Genomic DNA, 21318 nt, shown 5'->3' on the forward strand with positions numbered 1-21318 from the left:
ATTTTCAGTGAGATACCCTGTCTCAAAACACAAAGGTAGGAGCTAATGCGGAAAGACATTCAGTGTTGATTTTGAGCTTCTAACACAGGCACACACATGCTCACCTCCCTACTCACAGGTGCCAACACACACACACACACACACACACACACACCATTCCTAGGTATTGGTACACACACACACACACACACACACACACACACACACACACACACACCCCATTCCTAGGTATTGGTGGCAGGTAGTAGTTATACCCATGTGGGTCAGGAAGGTTTGATTCTTAGGCTATCATGCTATAGTACTGAAAACTACCTATTTCTCTTACTTAAAGTACTGAAGTTTGCTTGTGAACTCCAAATATTTTATCTTCCGCTTTGGGCTAAATGTGTGAGGTTTTCTTTCGGTACAAGTCTAGGGCAGTCAGAAGTGTTGGGCAATTTAACTATCATGAAAGGTTGGATTCTCAACCTGTAAAATACTGGGACAATATTATTTCTAAAGAACAATTAGATGATCCATAAGTTCATTTCTAAATGGGATGTTTTGTGAATTGATATGAGATTTCTGAGCCATGTTCAAATAAAAACCAGGTCCACCAGCCAAGACAAGTTTTTCATGTTGTCTTTCTGCTGTCTTCCTGTTTGTCCTTCAAGATGCTACATCTGGTGAATTGTCTGAAGGGGAACAGTGGTTTTGTTTCATGTGCTCAGCGTGAGTTCCAGGACTTAAATGTATTTTGTGTGCTCTCCCCTTCTTTCTCCAAGGCTGTCAGCGTTTGTTTTAAAATGTTTCATGGAAGCTGATTCCTATATAGATATTGATGAGAATGTGTTACAAAGAACGTATAATTGGCTGAAAGGACATCAGAAATCCAATGGTGAATTTTGGGAGCCAGGAAGAGTGATCCACAGTGAACTTCAAGGAGGCAATAAAAGCCCAGTAACACTTACAGCCTATATTGTGACTTCTCTTCTGGGCTATAAAAAATACCAGGTACGTAATCTTCTACAAATCCCAGGAGAGTGGATCTTGCAGGGTCAAATATGTGTCTTGGAATGGAAAGTACTTTGTAATTTTACATTGCATTTGAAATCTGCATTTGCATAGCCCTGTGCTTTGCATTTGGGGCCACATTCCAAAATCTGGAGAGAAATAATAACTAAAGCTTACAGAGTAACTTAGGGAAATCTGCAAGGTTTTTAAATATATGCATCGTGCTTGCTATTGGTAATAAAAGTCAGTAATATTTCACTGTTAGGAGAAAGCATGTACTTTAGAATTTGGGAATGTGTCCTAAGCAAGTTGAGGTGAAGGGTTTTTGTTTTCTTTTGCAGTGCTAAGGATTAAGCCCCAGGTGTTGATTATAGGTGGCGAGCACCCTGCTGAGCTATGCCTCAGTCATCCTGAATGATTTTTTTCTTCGTTTAGATCTTTAAACTTTTAGGGAGTAATTGCAGTGTCTGTTAACTTAGTGGAAACTGCTTACCTCTGAAGTCTGTGGAAGGGGTACAGGCATGTGGATGAGGAAGAATGTGCATGGGAGGATGCTAAGGGTCATAACATCGCCTCAGAGCTCTCTGGCTATTTGATGCCTTATTTCTTATTGAACCCCATTTCTCAACATCAGTAGCCATCCTCTTTATAAAGCTCTGACTACTTTCCTAGTTTAGCTCAAGGTCAGTGGAAGGCAAACTTTTCTCTGAGCTTAGAGATTCAATTCCTAGTTATATGTACGAGAAGCATATTTCTGAAGCTATATTTTCTTCTGCTGTTTGGGTTTATAGTACTCAGTAGGATAAAAATTTTGCAGAAGTTTTTTTGTTTTAAGTTCCTTTTAAAGAATAGTGTTTACTTAATTATAGCAAAGGAACAGAGTACTATTACTTTCAGAATATGTGGCAGATGCTTAAATGTCAATGAACGTTGTTGACTCCCATTGCCTAACCTGAGGCCAAATGCTTAACAGGCCTGGAGTCATTATTGGAGTGAATGTTTCAATGTAGTTTTTATTTTCATACCAGGAGTAGTAAAATACTTATTTTTTCTTCCAAGTCTGCTGTCGATGTACAAGACTCTATCAAGTTTTTGGAGTCTGAATTGGAAAGAGGAATTTCAGACAATTTCACGTTAGCACTTATAACCTATGCCTTGTCGTCAGTGGGGAGTCCCAAAGCAGAGGCCGCTTTGCACATGCTGACCCAGCAAGCAGAAAAGGAAGGTAATGCCTGGGACCTGACTGAGGCTGATAAGAATGTGGGGCTTCATGGAATAGATGTGAAAAAAGTGTGTACACTAAGTATGACAGTGCTAACGTTTGCGTCTTTAGACTGAGATGAAAAATCCAATGCAGGACACCAGAAGGATGGAATCTGCATGCTTTATTATTCCTGGCCTCCCCAGGAACTGTCTATAGAACTGCTGACACTGGACTTGGACTTCATTTGTCTGTCTATCTATCTATCTATCTATCTATCTATCTATCTATCTATCTATCTATCTATCTATCTATCTATCTATCTATCTACCTATCTATCATCTATCTATTTATCTTGTATGGATGTTTTGCCTGAATGTTTGTATACTGTGTGCATGCAGTACCCACAGACGCCAGAAGAGGGCAGTGTATTCACTGGAACTGGAGTTAAGCTGGTTGTGAGCTTCCAGAAACCAGACATCTTTTAGGGGGGTTCTCCCTTGAGTTTCCCTTTGAGTTGGTTACTCTTTGATGTTTCTGATGTTATTTCTCCAAAAGTCCTTATAAAGGAGTCAGAGGTCAAAGTGTGTCATAGGGTGAGTTGCTGTGTGCAAGGAACTTTAGATTCGAAGTTCTGTTCATTCAAAAAGGGTAACATGGGGCTGGAGAGATGCTGTGTAGTTGAGAGCGCTTGCTGCTCTGTTATGAGGACTGGAGTTTTGATCTCAGCACCCAAGCGGGGCAACTTACAAAGGCCTATAACCCCAGCTCTGAAGGAGCCAATGCCCTTTTCTGGCCTCCATGGGCACGCGCACACGAACGCATGCAGACACGCCACATTAAAAATAATTCTCAAAAAATGGCTGTAGAAACATTAGTATTAGTAATTTAGATTTAGTCTTCATTGCTTATTCCAGGCTTGAGGAGTGAATGATTGGCGCGCAGAGGCTGAAGGGGGACTTGACAATTGTTCTGTGCTGGGCCACAATCCCGACACTACATTCCACTTCCGTGCAGTCACTTCGGTCTTTGTAGCTGGGAGAAAGCAGAAGGCCTCCACCCAGGACGGTCTAGCGAGCTAGAGCAGGATTATCTCAGGAAGGCTGTTGACCTGACGGGATTGCTCAGTTTTTCTTTGGGCTTGGACTTTGAATTTATACCTAAACTTGGAGAACAGAAAAAAAAGGGAGAGGTTTCACAGAACATGAGAGCTGGTTACTGATAGATTCCTGGAACAGGATCCTTCCCCAAGTGCCCTAAATTATTTGTGGGAGGAAATTTTATATATATATGTATATATTCCTTTTTATTTATAACTGTTTAGTCTTACACTAAAGCCATATGGTATTTCCCTTGGGAAAAATATTTTAATCAAAACATTCTCAAATGCAGGCAACAAGAAAAGAATGAACATTTATACACTGTAATAGTTTGAAATGTAACATATAACGCACGTTTATGTATGCTTATATATGCGTATACTTGCATGTATTATATATACACCTATATGTATATAAAATCTGCATTTTGCTAGTGAAGTAGGGCAGGATGATTTAATGGTATAAAACGTAAGCTTTTGGTGGTTGCCAAGTATGTTATGTTCTCCTCTCAGGAGACATGCAGTTCTGGCTGTCGTCAGCACCCACGCTTTCTGAGTCCTGGCAGCCACGCTCCCTGGATATCGAGGTTGCAGCTTACGCACTGCTCTCATACCTGCAGCATCGTGTTTCTGAGGGAATCCCCGTCATGAGGTGGCTTAGCAGGCAGAGAAACAGCCTCGGAGGCTTTGCATCCACTCAGGTGAGAGATGATAGCTTTTTTTTTCCTGAAAAATTAAAAAAAAAAAAAAATCTATGAAGACTATAGCTGCTTTTTCTTAGAGTCTTAAAATCACTTAGATTACAAGTTCAGTAAATTAAGTGACAGGTTTAAGATGGTAATTCTAATGATTTTCTCATTTGAGCCTCACATCTGGTATGTAAATTGAATACATTGGTTCCACATCTGTATTAGCTGTTTTGTGTCTGTGGTAGCTGGCTTAAGAAGGTTGCTCAGGTCTGTGTTGTAGTATTTTGTTGATCCTCTTATGTACGCCCAGCAAGAGACCCACAGGGGACCGAGGAGCAGTCATCTTGCAAGGGTAGAAAAATGTCTAGGAGGTTCCTAAATATTGCCAAATGTTTCCTTTGGAGATTTTTCTGGATATTTCTAAAAATGTGCTATCATTTTTCTTCTCTCAACAGGACACTGTTGTGGCCTTGAAGGCCCTCTCTGAATTTTCAGCCCTAATGTACACGGAAAATACAGATATCCAAGTGACCGTCACAGGGGCCAGCGTATCGAAACCTGTACACTTTCAGATTGACACACACAACCGCGTCCTCCTTCACACGGCAGAGGTGTAGACAGGGGTGGTCATTTGAAACCCCATGTAGGATTCTTGATTCGGGAGTACTACTTTAATTTTTGCCTTTTGACCTCAACAAAGAGTTTTTCTCAGAGAGCCCCATAGAGAGATGGAGATGGGTTACCCCCTTTTTGGTTAAGTTTTCTGAACTAAGGAAGGGTGGGCGGGGTAGGAACTTTGGAAGAAAGATGGGCAGAAGAGAAGAAAATATGGACACTTCACACTGGGAAGGAGGGACACCCACTGAGTCCCAGTTTGCGTAGACACTGTGTTAGGTTAGAGTAGACATGCTACTGCATTCATTCTTCAGGCCAAGTGGGCCACCATTTGACACGTGAGGAAGCTGGCTGAGGGGCCGTGTGGGGAGTAGTAGAGCTGATCTCATAATTCTCCTGCCTCTGCTTCTGGGGTGCTGGGATTGCAGGCATGTGCCACCATACCTGACTCAAGTCCTTACTTTAAAATGCAATAAAAGATTATGCTAAGAGCCAAGTGGAGAAGAGGGGCCATGGCACAGTGATTGTGTACCGTTGTGTTCATGGTCAGCCCTGATGAAGGGACGTTAGGGGAGACATGCCTCCATCCCAACAGGAGGGCATCTGGTCAGGAGCACCCGTGTGCCTTCCCAAAGACTTGAGGTGAGGGAGATTGGAGAGCTTGGAGAGCACACTTCACCCAGGTCCACTGGTTGAGCCTTTGATATTTGGGACCAGGCAGAGCTCCTAATATCCTCCCAGCATTCTCCAGGAGTGCCTCTGCTTCTAACGTGGGGTACAGCACCAAACTTGTGCGCTCCTGGGAAGGATTTGACTGTGGAAGCTCACCTCCCTCACTTTCTCTCTCTCTCACCTTTCCTCAGCTTACGGCGCTAGAGCCCACGGTCATTGACATTTCTGCACACGGTTTGGGGTTTGCTATTTGCCAGGTATGTGTATATATGAAGTTACATGTGACTTTTCCTAATGATTCTTTGCTAAATCTTTAACTGAGATAGCTTGTGTCAAATTCCTAGTGAGGGCCGGTAAGACGGCTCATCCAATAAAGGTGCTTGTTGCCAAGCTTGAGTTTGATCCCCGGCACCCACCCGGTGGGAAAAGGAAAACTACCACATCTGTTTGTCCTTTGACCTACACACAAATGCCATGCCATGCATACCCCCTCACAATAAATAAATGAAAATATAATAAAAATAAAATAAATACTAAAACAGAAGTATTGGAGCTGCTATTAACTAGTGAAATAGACAGTAATTATTTGTATTTACAATCTGCTTGAAAAACATCTCTTAGAGGCTACTTGCTTTTTGAAGTTGATGTTGAAATCCTCCAGTGTGATTTATGTGAACAGTTGGGAAAACCTTTTCCCCCTTTGAGACACAGTCTTGCTATGTAGGCACAGTAATATACTCAAATTACCAGGCTGGTCTCAAACTTGTGATCCTCCTGCCCCAGTCTCCCAGGTGCTGGGATTTCAGGCATGTGCCATCTTGCCTGGTTTTTACATTTTTGTTGTATTTGAAAATACAGTTAAAAATTATGATTTAATGGGCTAGAGAGATAGTGGTTCAGTGGTTAGGGACAAATACTACTCTTCCAAAGGACTAGTTACCAGCACCCATGTCAGGTGCTCACAGTTGCCTATAACTCCATCTCTAGAAGGATCCTGCACCTCTTGCCTCTGTGTATATGAACACACACACACACACACACACACACACACACACACACGTGCACACACAAATTCACACACATAATTACAATTTAAAATGAAACTAAAAACTTATGTTGATAGTTGATAGAATTTATATTGTAATGACCTGATAACAAATACGTATTTTACTTATAGATTCTTAATATTTAATCTAAGAATATGAAGGTCAATATGGCTTTATAAGTTGTCTTGATAGACAATGTGTTTCTTTATGGTAAAATCTCATAAAGTAACAAATTCAAAAATTTGAGCGTGAGTATGTTCGATGCCATGGTATAGGATGAAAATGCCAACAAACCCGCTTTTGATGGCGGCAGTTAAATGAAGTGCTGCAATTCAAAGGGAGATAGTATGGAAAGTACTGGCTGGAGATATTACACTAAAAACATCGCACATCATGGAGCCTTTCAAATAATCTTAATGGAAACCTAAGAGAACAAGTGATAAGGTCCCAAAAGGATTATGGCTTGGGTGGAAACAAACCAAACAACCACTTAGAAGGTAACACTAGAGAGAAAAGGTATTTTTAAAAGTTTTTGGCATGGCATTTTCATAAATACATATAACATGTTTTGATCACATTCATGCCCTTAGTTACACACACTTATCTTGCCCACTGCCTCTGCCTCTCCTAGTTTGCTCTCTTTTTCAAAATAGTTTAAAAATTACTTTTTAAAATACTGGTACAATTGCTTCTGTTGAGAGAATGGCATCCTCATTTGCCTTCTATTGCTGTAAAAAACAGTGGCCAGAAGCAACCTGGGCAGGTAGGGGTTTATTGGCCTCCTCATTCCAGTTACAGACCATCACTGAGGAAAGTCAGGGCAGCAACGTGGAGGCAGGGACTGAAACAGAGGCCGTGGAGGAGTTCGGCTGGCTGGCTTTCTCCCCTGGCTTGCTCAGCTTGCTTTCTTATCCAACCCAGGACCACTTGCCCAGGTTAGCTGGGCCCCCTCACATCAGTCATTAATCAAAGTAATGCCTGCCCCTCAGAGAAGGCCACAGGTCAGTCTAATGGAGGCAGTTCCTCAACTGAGACGCCCCCTTTCTGGATGTCTATATTTGTGTCAAGTTGAAAGGAGGTAAGCAGCCCAGGTGTGTTTATCACCCACACCTTATCAGACAGATAGAATTTGGAAACTGCCAAATAATTCTTAAGATTTTTGGAAAGGATCATTTCTTTATTTTTGGTCTCTCTCTCTCTCTCTCTCTCTCTCTCTTTCTCTCTCTCTCTCTCTCCTCTCTCTCTCTCTCTCTCTCTCTCTGTGTGTGTGTGTGTGTGTGTGTGTTGGTGCACATGTACCACTATGCGTGTGTGGAGGTCTGTTTTCCCCTTGCAGAGTGGGTTGTCGGGAAAGAGCTCAGGGGATCTGACTTGTATAAAAAGCATTTTTATTAGCTAAGCCACCTCTCTGGCTCTCTAAGATTACTTTGTATGATACTCAAGACACAGAAAGCATCTTTAAAACAACAAGGGAAATAATTATAGTGAAATGGAATGTTTTTCAGTGAGAAGGAAAGAAATATGGGATAATTTATGTGGTTCTTTAGTGAAGATCATTGGAAACTCTTTTTCCCCAAACTGCCATTCAATGCAAAAAAAGTAAATCTAAAAGTAACTATGCAGCCTGTTTTAGACAGAATTTGGAACTTAGTATTCTTAAATCATCACATTTGTTGGAATTACCACATTGTTGGAAGCTGTTTTTTAATCAAAGACATGTAGATAAATCACTGAAACTAAATGATTGTTGATTGAGGTTTGAAGAACACTGGTAAACGCAGACCTTCTGGTCAGAGTGTTCATTAGTCAGTGTCTGTATCAAAATTCAAAAGACGAGAGAGGGACTAATAGGCATTTCTCATGAAGGAGGGAAAATGTAAAAATATTAATCATGCAGAAATGAGAATTGAGATTGTTTTTGTTAATATTTTTATAAGTGCTCTGGACAGAGAGTGCTCTGGTTTGTAGTAAATGTTTACCTACTTGGGTACTAAAAGTCTAAGCAATGATGGATGAGTTCTTTTGAAGTTCTGTGAGTGGATAGTTGAGCTTTACTGTCAGCCAGCTATAAACTCCAATACTTAATAGATAGATGTTAATCATTACCCTAGTAAGGAGCCTAGTCATCTTGCTTGATGACATTGGTCCCTAAAGGTGCAGCTGTATGCCATAGAAAGGCTGAGGATAGCATACAGCTTTTAGATGTTAGAAAACTGCCCCAGGAATAATCCTAGTTAATATTATACTCAATAATTAATTGTTGTAGTTTAAAAAAGAGTTGGAAAATGTCCAGTGTAATACAACCAGAAGGATCAAGTGATGAAAGATGATATGAACTTCTGTTGTAGCAAAAAAGAAAAATTAGAACTCTTAGATTTGAGAGGAGAAGGCTTAGCAAGAGATAATTTAAAGTGTATAAATTCGAGAAGGGTACTAGATGTTTGCTTCTGAGGTGTGTGTATACTTATTTATTTGCTTCAAATAGAATTAAAGGGAAATTCAGTATTACACAGTAATATTAAATTCTGTGAACTTGGTTCCAAAATAAGTGGTTGCATTTAGTATTTAAAGTTTCCATTCTGTTCGGGATGAGGCAGCCTAGGAAAATTTGAGCACATTGCTAAGCTTCAGCTTTAGTGTGGCTTTGAGAAAGACACTGGTCCTTGCATTACTCCAGTGTTCCCGTGGCTCCTTTCACAGCAGAGAGAGCACAGCAGACCTGCTTGAAGAAGACTCGGTTGACCCAAAATCTATCAGTTATTTTTGTCATCCTTGAAAAATGTTTTGTGATGAACAAGAATTCTCAGCAGTTGGACAGGTGGTATTTTAGTTTGACTTGTCTTCCTGAGAGTTTATGAGGTTCCATTTGAGTAGCAAAACTTAGAAATTAGTAAATTAATTATACACCAGTAAATGCTTTCAAGAAAGCTGTCTGTAGCTTTTCTTTTTTCCTCCAGGGAGTGTTTTCTATTCTTTGAGAAAGCAATCCATAAACATCTTTTCTAGTGTTCTGACATTTACTTTGGCATATTGCCTAATAATTTTCTCAATAAAAATGACAAACACTTATAAAAACATTAGATAATGATGCTTTCTTAGCTGGTAATTTTTTTTTTTTAGTTTGAAGACTATAAATCTAATTGGCTTTATTACAAAAAGAATCATTACCTACATTTAGACTACAGCAAACAGCTAATTTATCTCATATGCTAATTTTCAAAAATAGTGTTTTGATGAGGAAGGAAAGCTACACTCATCTGTGTGCATAAGGACAAATATTTAGACCGTAGTTAGGAATTTTAGTGGTTTAATAAAGTGGCAGTTGTTGGTTTTACTCCAAGACCCGTGACTTCACTTATGCTAATTTTTAAAATTTATTGCAGCTTAATGTTGTTTATAACGTGAAAAGTTCAGGTTCTTTTAGAAGACGGAGATCTATCGACACTCAAGACGCTTTTGATTTAGATGTTGATGTGAACGATGAAGATGATGTCAATCACGTGAATTTGAATGTGTGCACAAGGTAGGTGTCTGCTTAACAACTCCTTTAAGAGAACAGATTTTCAGGCTTAATTTGTACGGTTATCAAGTGAGATCAGGTAAGGAGTCCTTTTTAAGAGACTTCATTCTACCACCCCTCGGATTACAGACTAGAAGCACAGTTAAGTATGTTTAAACCCTTCTTGGGCATGCTAAAATTGGTCACAAGTTTTCTCTGTATTTGTAACAAACTTGGGTAGAAAAAAAATTCTTTAAAATGATTTTATTCAAACAGCCAACTCATGCAACGAGCCCAGGACCCGGCACCAACGCATAGCTGCCTCCCAAACAGATCAAGCCAAATGACTGTCTCACCCATTCAGGGGGCCTGATCCAGTTGGGGGCCCCTCAGCCTTTGGTTCATAGATCCTGTGCTTCCATTCATTTGGTTATTTGTCCCTGTGCTTTCCTGGACTGAGTCTACCAAGTCGACCCGGTCTCGGGGAGACCTTGATCTGGAGGAGGTGGGAATCGGGGGTGGGCTGGGGGAGGGGAGGGGGACGAGAGGGAGAACAGGGGAATCTGTGGCTATTATGTTGAACTGAATGGTGTTGTAAAATAAATTAAAAAAAATGATTTTATTTTATTGAGGGAAGCCATGAAAGCCCTGAGTGAACACATTTTTTTTTTTTTTTTTTTTTTTTTTTTTTGTTTTCAAGACAGGGTTTCCCTGTGTAGCTTTGCGCCTTTCCTGGAACTCACTTGGTAGCCCAGGCTGGCCTCGAACTCACAGAGATCCGCCTGCCTCTGCCTCCCGAGTGCTGGGATTAAAGGCGTGCTCCACCACCGCCCGGCTTTAATAGTTATCTGTCAATTTTTGAACACATTGTTGACATGGGCACTGCCATGTCAACTCCTTGAGGTCTCAACCCACAGAAATGGCAAAGCCTTTCCCAGGGGGAGGCTCAGGGGGATGGCAGAGTCTCCTTCTAAGTATAGATGTTGGCAGTGTGTGCAAAAACGAGCAACAGCAGCTTTCTCCTGCAGGATTACTGCAACCTTCTGCTGAGATGAGCTAACTCATGCCTCTGTGCTATCCATACCACAAGTGCTGAGATTCCTGGCTGCATTCCTTGCTACACCATCAGAGCAAGCACAGCCCACCTGACCCCAGCCTTTCTGCCTGTGTGTCTGTCCATTCTTTATTCCCTTTATTATTTTAAATTTTCTTTCTTTTTTTCATACGTATGAGTGTTTTTGCCTGTTTGTATGTCTGTGTACCACATGTGTGCCTGATGCTCATGGAGGTTAGAAAAGAGAATCAGATCCCCTGGGACGGGAGTTACAGATAGTTGTGAGCTACTCTGTGGATGCTGGGAATTGAACCCAGGGCCTCTGAAAGAACAGCCAGTGCTCTCAATCACTTATCTCCAGCCCCTAAAATTTTATTTTTAATTTATTATTGCTGTGTTTCTGGTATGTGTCGGTGAGTGCATGCATGTGACATGGTGTGTATAAGAAGTTGAAGAAGAACTTTCTGGAGTTGATTCTCTTCTTCCACCTATGGCTCGCACTCCAGTTATCAAGCTTGTGTGGCAGACATTTTTACCAAGTGAGCCATCTAGTCAGAAACTTTTCAACAAGAACTGTAGCAGGAATCTTAAAAGTTCTTATTAATAAAATCAGACCCGAGCCGAGTTATTGGGGTCCATGCTGGTAGATCAGAGAGACAAACAAGCCACAGCTATCTCACCTTGCCAGTTCCTCCGCTGGTCTTGTCTCCTCAGACTGGAGGCCTCTGAGTCCTCATCCGGAATGGCTCTCAGCTGAATTGCTGCTAGAATCCTGAATGCTTAACCAGCCAAATGCTTAACCAGCCAAATGCTTCTAGTTTCTGGTTCTCACGCCTTATATATCTTTTGGCTTTCTACCACCACTCCCTGGGGATTAAAGGCTGGCTTTCTGGGATTAAAGGCATGTGTCACCATGCTTGGCTATTTCCAATGTGGCCTTGAACTCACAGAGATCCAGAGGGATTTCTATCTCTGGAATGCTAGGATTAAAGGTGTGAGTGCCACCATTTTCTAGCCTTTGTATCTAGTGGCTGTCTGTTCTCTGACCCCAGATAAATTTATTAGAGTACACAATATTTTGGAGAACATAATACCACCACAAAGAACCCCCAGTACCAGCCGTGGAATACTTCCCTAGGAGTTGTTGGCTGGAGGTCTCAGAGGTCTCAGAGGACCCCCCCAAAGTAGGCAGGCTGTTACCTTGCTCTTGGTTGCTCATCAGAACCAAATGGTAAAGACCCTTTTGATGAAGACACCACACTGGTTATAGGACATGGAGATATCAAGGTGGAATGAACTGGAAGCTCTCTCCCTTCTGGCTAGTGTTCATTTTGCTGGAAGGTGCTGTGTAGGGGGAGAAAACTCACCGTCTCTCCCTGCTGTAGATGAATGTGTGTTACAATTCTAACCCAGCAGGCAAGATTTGCCCATTGGTGTGATAATGGCACAATTTGGAGGCTAATTAGCCACTTTATGATTATATTTGAGGCCCATTCCAAGTGAGGGAATACAGACTTCTTGCTGTGAAAATCCTGGGTGAATGGGGGTAAAAATATAAGCTAATAAAATTCAAGGCTAATGTAGAAAGATTGTAAAATATTCAATCATATTTAATGCTACAATTTTTTTTTGTTGAAATAATTTCATTTAGGGTTCAGATTTATCTTTAGCTTTTGTACTTTTGGCCCCAAATTTGTAACAGCATGCAAATCTAGCAAAAAAGAATAGTTTTTTAGATAGTGAAAACACTTCTGTTTAGGAGATTCTGGTCTTGGGGAATTGTGTACTGGTAACTTAGGCTTCCAGAAGTGGTTCTAAAATTGGCTTGCAGCCAAAGCACTGAAGGGTCTCCTTTCTGCAGACACACTGACTTCACAGTAGAGATGCGAAGTTCTGCTCCCCAGCTCCTTGGTCATTTTGTGCACAGGATTTTGAGGACGACCATGAGAAAGTTCTTGAATCCAGAGGCTTCACAATTTCTCTTCCGTCAGTTTTCTCACCCCAGCAGTGTTTGGGGTCGAGTCCGAGGGAACTGTCAGAATGCACTGGCATTGGGGACCTGCTGTCTGCTCTTTTCAAATATCCCAAGGCATCGTGGTTGAGCCCAGCTTGTTTGTTTGGCTGGAAGCCCCTGATGCTCCATGAGGGTCATCTCTGGGTGTTGATGGAGCTGCTCAGCTTTCTTTGCCATTGCCTGAAGCAAGGCTTCCCATCATTACCACACTGTGTTCTATCTTGGGACCTCATTGTCTGACTGAGATGAAATATCCCATGTGTTTACCCCATTCCTTCCTTCCTGGTGCATTTTGACCAGTAGCTGGGACTGTTAGCATTTCTATAGTGCCTTCCTTCTCAGCTGGAAGGAAATAGGACATCCATTATTCTTTCTTAACTTGGTCTCTATTAAGTAATAAAAACATCATGTTACTATTTGCTATCAACAGGAGGAATCTATATGTATCATAAACCTATATGCCAGACATTGAACAAAATTGTTACATGTTTCTCATTGAGGTCTTACTAGACTAGTTCTTTTCAGTCACTAATATCATGCCCACTTCTCTCTTTGATTCGTTTGTTCATTCATTCATTCATTCATTCATTCATTCAGCAAAGAGTGGTTGAGTATCCTCTGTGTCTCAGGCTGGGGTCTACCCTGAGTGGCCAAGTGATACTCTCTCTTCATTTGTTGGTTTAAGCTGGGAAGGTTGGTGCTGCCAATTTTTGAGAGAATGTCAATGTTTCGAATTTAATTTCGAACCAGTACAAAACACCACTAAAATCTATCGAATAGTTATGCAGTGTACCTGCTGTACCCTGCAAGCACATGCCTGCTTCATCGCTGGCACTTTATTCTATTCAGGGGACCAAGTTAGCTGCCATTCTACTTGTCACTGCAGGTCATCAGACTGCCACCACTGTAGAAAAGGATGCATAAAATTCCCTCGAGTGAATTCTACTTGTGCTTGAGCGGTATTTAGAATACTGGGTAGCTTTGATTTTTACATCAAGAACATTTGTTTAAGTTTTTCTGTCTTCCTCATCTCTCATGTAGGTTTTTGGGTCCACGCAGGAGTGGCATGGCCCTGATGGAGGTTAACCTTCTCAGTGGCTTTACTGTGCCTTCAGATGCAATTCCTCTGAGTGAGATGGTGAAGAAGGTGGAGTATGACCACGGGAAACTCAACCTTTATTTAGATTCTGTAAGTAGTAAGAGGTTTCATAACACTAGGTATTGGTACGGTTCTATGTGTTGTGTTTAGAAGCCTGCTGCCTGTTAAGTGTGTTTTCTGTAAGTCATTATTATTTCAGCTCTTCGTCTTTGAATGATTTTGGTATGTCAACCGTATGTTTTTTTCCATTAAAAAGGCATCACTAGGGCTGGGAAGATGGCTCAGTGGGTAAGAGCACTTTCCGTACAACTGTGATGACCTGAGTTCCAATCCTCCGACCCATGTGAAAAGCTGGGTGTGACTACACATGCTTGTAACCCCAGCACTTTGGAGGGCAGAACCAGGAGTATGGCTGAGCCTTACTGGTTGTCAGCCTAGCTCAAGGTTCAGTGAGAGACCCTGTGTCAGGAATAAAATGGAGAGTGATACAGTAGGATGCCTGATGCCCTTTTCTGGCTTCTACATGGATAGCTGAATGTATCCCCTGCACACAAATGCACATACATAACACAGACATACACACACCACATACACTCACAAACTTAAAAAAAATCACTATGAAATTAATGGAAGTTACTGTTAATGATGAGCCTAAGGTCTTTTTAAAAAGAGCCTAGTAATTGTTTATTGGACTTTTATGCATATCCATTATACATACACACATACATACATATGTATAATATTATACAATCATGGAAGATAATTTCTTTTTTCTTTTTTTTTTTTTTTTTTTTTTTTTTTTGAGACAGCGTTTCTCTGTGTAGCTTTGCGCCTTTCCTGGGACTCACTTGGTAGCCCAGGCTGGCCTCGAACTCACAGAGATCCGCCTGGCTCTGCCTCCCGAGTGCTGGGATTAAAGGCGTGCGCCACCACCGCCCGGCCTTTTTTTTTTTTTTTTTTTTTTTTTTTAAAGATTTATTTATTTATTATGTATATAGCACGTATGACTGCAGGCCAGAAGAGGGCACCAGATCTCATTACAGATGGTTGTGAGCCACCATGTGGTCACTGGGAATTGAACTCAGGACCTCTGGAAGAGCAGTCAGTGCTCTTAACCTCTGAGCCATCTCTCCAGCCCCGAGATAATTTCTTTTGTGTGTCCATTTGGTGTATATGTATATGTGAAGACCAGAAGTTGACACCGGCTGTCTTCAATTACTCTCTAGCTTATCATTTTGAGTCAGGATCTCTCCGAGACCTTGGAGCTTATGATCCATGTAGGCTGGCCAATCAGCGAGCTCCAGGGACTTGCCTGTCCTCACCTCCTGAGTGCTGGATTGCAGGGTCTTGCCATCAGGTTTGGCTTTTTGTATGTGAGTTCAGGAGATACGAACTTAGGACTTAGACATTTCACTGACTGCGCCATTTCCCCTCCCCTGATAAGCAGCTTTTTAAAAAAATAATTTTTAAAAATTATTTTTATAATGAACAAAGCAATGAGCTTCATTGTGGCACCTTCCTATGTACATGGTTTTATACATTTTTCTTCCTCTGCTTTGCCCACTCTAGCTAGCACCCTTTACCTCTCCCAATATCTCCCCTTTCTGTTTTCATTTCATATAAATTCTGTTACCCTTTCCTCACATTAAGATCTTTCCCCCTCTTTTTCATGGCCCCTTTCTAGTTTAATGTCTCACACCTCCTCCTCTCAAGCACACAGCTTAGGATCTGCAGATGAGAGAAAACATATTGATCACTCTGAGTCTGACTTTAACACAATAATTTCCAGTTCCATTTCTTTTCCTGTAAATGCCATGACTTAATTTTCTTTATGGCTAAATTGGCCTACCATTGTGTATACATACATTTTGTTTTATTCATTTTATTTTATTTTATTCATTCACCTGTTGGTGGCCATCTAGGATGATTCCATTTCCTGGCTGTTATGAATAGTACAGGAAGAAATATAGATAGGCAGGTATCTCTGTATTGCTGACTTAGAGTCCTTTCAGTACATACTCAAGAGTGGTATATCTTTGTCATGGGGCTTTGTGTGTGTGTGTGTGTATGTGTGTTTATATATGTATATGTATACACACATGCACACACACGTACATAAACATTTACATTGATTTTCTGTGATTGCGGGACCAGTTTACATTTCACTAGCAGTAAACCAGGGTCATTTACATATATAAATAAGCAGCAGTCCCTCATTAGTTGTGGTATGCACCCTTCACCTGAAGTGATTTGGAATGCTCCTATGGGCTGACCACTGTCTTCAGAGTTAGGCCTCTCTGAATCATTAGCAGCATCTGGAATGGAGATGCACTGCCTGAGAGGAATTCAAGTTGTCCCAGGAACAGACTGGATGTAGCTAGAGTTTTCCTGCCTTGCCCACAGTCAGGATAAATCTTTGTCACCCGTCAGTCCCACAGCCGCTCAGACCCAACCAAGTAAACACAGAGACTTATATTGCTTACAAACTGTATGGCTGTGCAGGCTTCTTTTTTTTTTTTTTTTTTTTTTTTTTTTTTTTTTTTCGAACTTTCTCTGTGTGTTTCGCTTTCCTGAGCTCACTTGTAGCCGGCTGCCTCGACTCACAGAGATCCGCCTGCCTCTGCCCCGAGTGCTGACTAAAGGCGTGCGCCACCAACGCCCGGCTCGTGGCAGCTTCTTGCTAACTGTTCTTATAGCTTAAATTAATCCATTTCTACAAATCTATATCCTGCCACGTGGCTCATAGCTTACCGGCATCTTCACATGCTGTTTGTCATGGTGGCGGCTGGCAGTGACTACCTCCGCCTTCCTGTTTTCTCTGTTCTCCTCTCTGTTAGTCCTGCCTATACTTCCTGCCTGGCCACTGGCCAATCAGTGTTTTATTTATTGACCAATCAGAGCATTTGACATACAGACCATCCCACAGCAACTGGATATTTACTAAATAATTCTAAATCTCAACAATCCCTTTAAGGACTAAATAGGACTAAGAAACATTCCTATTTTATAAGAATTGTTTTGGATTTAAATAAGATTAATTTAGCAAACGTTCTTAACTGTAGTTCCTGGTAGGCAGAAGCCCTCTCTAGGTACTCAGCTCTGTTTGTTTCCTAAAATGAAAGGAGAAGTCTCTGGCTTTGCTTATGAACCACAGTGTGACAAACCCTTCAAACCTTTTGTATTTTTCCAGGTAAATGAAACCCAGTTTTGTGTTGATATTCCTGCTGTGAGAAACTTCAAAGTTTCAAATACTCAAGATGCTTCGGTATCTATAGTGGATTACTATGAACCAAGTAAGTGGAGTCTGGGGTTCGTAAGACTGGAAATCAAGCCAGGCATTTTACTCTTTGAAAGTGACAGTCTCACTGGATCGGTTGTGGGGCAGTTGGCTGGGAGTGAAAAGTGTGGATGCAGGAGATGCAGGAGGCAGGCTGTCCGTAGATGAAGTCTACCAACAATTTGTAAGGCTCACATGATGGCATCATTTAGCATAGGGATCTTCAAAAGTTGCTCATAGTGTTTTGTTTTTAAGCCACGATTACAAACTTCACAAGAAAAACTGATAGTGTCTAGTTATGTTTGGTTTCCAAGGTTTTGCTTCTTTCCAATCCTCCATTCTGTCTGACCCCTGACACGAATGGGACATTCCTTGGGAGGGATACATGCATGAATGGGGCGTTCCTCCAGAGGGTGACAAGCAGTGCACTCAGTGGAATAATTGTGGTGGGGGTTAGTTCTTTCTTCACCAGGAATTCGAATGTTTTGGTAAAACTTGTGCATTGTAACATTTTTAGTATCAAGAAAAACTGAGTGCTTGGAATGATAATTTGAACTTCTTTGATTTGACTGGTAACATCTCATTTCATAAAATAGGAATGTGACCTAAAACACGAGAGTAGTCAGCTGGCCTGGCGGACTCCCAAATTAATTATGAAAAGTTACACTCGGAGTGAAGCTGTGTGGGTGTGTAATCTTGGCTACAGTTTCTAATATTCAGGCTTTTTTTTCTGAACGAGCACTCATGGTGTTCAGAGACACTGGAGTGCATGAGAAGGGCAAACATAACCATGTGTCAGGTAGCTGCAGATTATATCGTTTGAAATAAGGTGAGGCAGCTCGAAGTTTTGGTAGTGCTTGATAGAGTCCTCAAGACAAAGGTATGGCTCCAGGTAGTTCTCTGTCCTAGAACAAAGGCCAGCCCGTCTTGTCCTTTGCTTCCAGCTGCTGTTGATGGTGGGGTACACACGGGGTATTTGGGAGCACAGGCAGAGGGCCTTTTTCCTGAGGTGAAGGGATTGGTTGTATTGTGAGGCCCCAGTGACAGTCCTTTGCTACCATTTTTTGGTGGAGAACAACTTATTTATGTGGGGGGCCATTTTACAGTGAAATTGGGAAAAGACAAGAAAAATTAAACCTACTATTTTAAGTATCTGAAGATACATTTGTGACATTGAAAAGCAATCTTTAAAAGTCATGAAAAAATTAAAAATAGGATTTTACTAAAATTATAAAATGAAATGTTTTGTTTGCAGTGAGACTTTTATAGTGTGATATGCTCCTTATGTAGTTTTTAAAGTATTATCTGTACTATAAACTATACCCCAAATTAAGTAGTTACTAGTATGCGCTCAGTGTTTTAAAACATTGAAATGAAGCTGTTTTTGTTTTGGTGAGTTTATTATTTTGTGATTGGTTATTTATGCAGTTTAAAAATACGCGCTATGAATTGTACCTGGAGTGAACAGAGTTTGATAGTATGCCCCTGTCTAACGACAGGCACGGAAGAATTCCCATCATCCTTCAATTCTCTTAGTAAGACCTGGGTCAGACACTTCCCAGTAGTTCTAACGGCGTAGAAAACATCATCTCCAGATAAACTCTCGAGAAGGTTAAATGACTCAAAATTTAAAAATTTTCCTGCTCCGGTTAGAGTTAGAATCGTGTTTGCAGCTTCCACGAGCGGCTGCGGTCCATTTGGTGCCCTTTGGTGCCGGCCAACTGACCGGAGATGGATTGGGCTGAACACACTGTTTCTTGGCATTTGTTTACAGTCTGTGCCTCCTTTTGAGCATTTCATTTGTTTCCGGTAAAGGAAAAATAAACTGTGTGAGGAATGGTCATCTCATGATACATTTATGCTTAGCAAAAGCGCTGTTTCTCGCCAAGGGAGACGTGTAACCCCGGTGTCTGCCTCTTTAAACAGGGAGACAGGCCGTGAGAAGCTACAATTCCAAGATGAAGCTGTCCTCATGTGAGCTCTGTGGAGAAGCCAGCTGCCGTCCATGTGAGGATGGAGCCGTGGGCTCCCTTCAACACTCTTCCAGCCTTTTTGCTTTGTCTTTCATCCTTCTGTACTTGGTGGAACATTGATTATGATTTATTTTTCCAAGGACTTCATCTAAAACTAGCATTTCCAGAAAGTCAAGTGTGATTGTTTTCTTTCTACAACTGATGATTGCCGCTGATGATTTTGAAAATCAATTGTTTCCCTTTCTTAGGGGGTCCTGGGAAATGTCTGCAACAGGCTGGAGCTTGTGTAGGCATGTAAACCTCTTCACCTGATCTTTGTGTGGAAGACTCTCTGAATGATGACACTTGTGTCTCTTTATTTTCCCTTCTCAGAAGGATTTTTTTTTAGACGCATTTGTTTTCTCCAGAATAAAAATGTTATTTTCCATTATTCCTGTTTTGTAAGAGATATGATTTGGGGTGTGTGTGTGTGTGGGGGGGGCTCTCATACATCTGTCCTTCAGCATTTGGTTTGGTGTTAAAGAAGCAGCAGGCGGCGCTTTCTCTATTCCTTCCCACATCTGTCTGACTCTGTCTTGGGTCCTTCCTGCTGTCTCAGCAAAGCTTTCTGGTAAGTACATTGTTCTTTTCTTTTTAGAATGTAGCTGGTAAAATTTTAAAAGTAAAACAGACCCTTTCTGATCCAGATCTGATGACATGCCCCAGCCTCTACTCTCCCCAAATTCTTAATAGAGAGACAGTGTCTGCTCCCGTCTTGTGCAGCTCAGGGGGTGCTGAGACACTGAGAACTGCCTTTAGGGGTGCTGAGGTGCTCTCTTCTGTCTTGTTGGCAGACTCACCCTGGTTCTGCTTCAGGGGTGGGAGCTGGAGAGTCCTGGAGCATGTGCCTGTGTGACTTGGACTAGAGGAGCTCAGTCCAGGAGACACTATGGACCAAAGACACAAGAAATACTGCCCAGGTCACAGTCAACACATCTTCCTGGGTCTGGGAAAGCAGCTGAGGTTGAAGGTCTTGGAGTGTCTGGGTATAATCGCTGCCCTGAAGTACTGTAGTGCTGGTCCTGGCTTCTGTTCAGTCTCTTCTAGCCACAAGGTCTGGGTATTGGGCTGCCAGGTGTCCAACGATGCTGTGAAGCATTATGGAGTGTAGCTGGGCTTTCTTTGGACTGCTAGTTGCCAAATAATGACTCGGAGACTTCTCATTATGAAAGCGTGGTCTTAGCTTAGGCTTGTTCCCAACTAGCTCTTATAACTTAAATTAACCTGTTTATATTCATCCACATTCTGCCATGTGGCTTGTTACCCCTCCTCCACACTGTACATCCAAATCTGCACATCTCAGATTCTTCCTAAGTTCCTCTCTCTCCCTGAAAGTCCCACCTATTCTCTCCTGCCTAGCTATTGGCTGTTCAGCTCTTTATTAAACCAATCAGAAGGTACCTTAGGCAGAGACACATCTTTACAGTGTACAAAAAGATTATCCCACAGTCAAGAGTATGCCTGAATTCCGAGTTATACTTACTCTGAAGTATGAGATTCATTTATCTGTGAACATGTAAAGAAAAATTATTTCCTCATCTCTTCACTCCTTCTCTTCCTTTCCTTCTGAGTATACTGAAATAGGTTAGATATGTTAAAAAAAAAAGATTAAAAACCATCTAAGAGATGGTTTAATTTTGCCCCTTAACTCTATGGCTTTTCTCTCAAGTGGATATGTAAAAATAATCACACAGACTACAAAGAATTTGCTTTCTAGTATTTTCAACTATTTAAAAATATCTCTTGTGGGGTGGTGGTGGTGGCGGTGGCGGGGGGGGCGGGGGGGGCGGGGCGCACTTTTAATAGCAGAGGCAGCGGATCTCTGTGAGTTGAGGCAGCTGGCTACAAGTGAGCTCAGGAAAGGCAAGCTACAAGAGAAACTGTCTCGAACCCCCACTCTGATGGTTTAGAAGTTGCCTCTGTGTGACCAGGTAAAGAAGGGTGAGGATTGAAAGAAGAGACTTTTTAAATGACAGAAAGAGCTGAAGGAAAAGGAAGGAGGCCGAGGGGAAACTGTTGTGGATATTTGTTTACAGTATGTGAAGATG

At 41.6% G+C, this 21318-nt stretch overlaps 1 protein-coding gene across 1 annotated transcript in view; it reads left to right on the plus strand.

Moving 5' to 3' along the window:
• The window catches only part of Cd109 (CD109 molecule), a 108048-nt gene extending 88387 nt beyond the window's left edge, over window positions 1-19661 (plus strand). Inside the window, exons 25-33 of the mRNA XM_028879858.2 lie at window positions 765-993; window positions 2053-2218; window positions 3807-3994; window positions 4438-4593; window positions 5461-5526; window positions 9699-9838; window positions 13924-14071; window positions 17172-17274; window positions 19185-19661. Coding sequence (XP_028735691.1) covers window positions 765-993; window positions 2053-2218; window positions 3807-3994; window positions 4438-4593; window positions 5461-5526; window positions 9699-9838; window positions 13924-14071; window positions 17172-17274; window positions 19185-19351 — 1363 coding nt within the window. The 3' untranslated portion in view covers window positions 19352-19661. The remainder of the gene's footprint in view (window positions 1-764; window positions 994-2052; window positions 2219-3806; window positions 3995-4437; window positions 4594-5460; window positions 5527-9698; window positions 9839-13923; window positions 14072-17171; window positions 17275-19184) is intronic.
• The last annotated feature ends 1657 nt before the right edge of the window (window positions 19662-21318 follow it).

This window comes from Peromyscus leucopus, chromosome 7 (assembly GCF_004664715.2).
Source record: "Peromyscus leucopus breed LL Stock chromosome 7, UCI_PerLeu_2.1, whole genome shotgun sequence".
Classification (NCBI taxonomy): Eukaryota; Metazoa; Chordata; class Mammalia; order Rodentia; family Cricetidae; genus Peromyscus; species Peromyscus leucopus.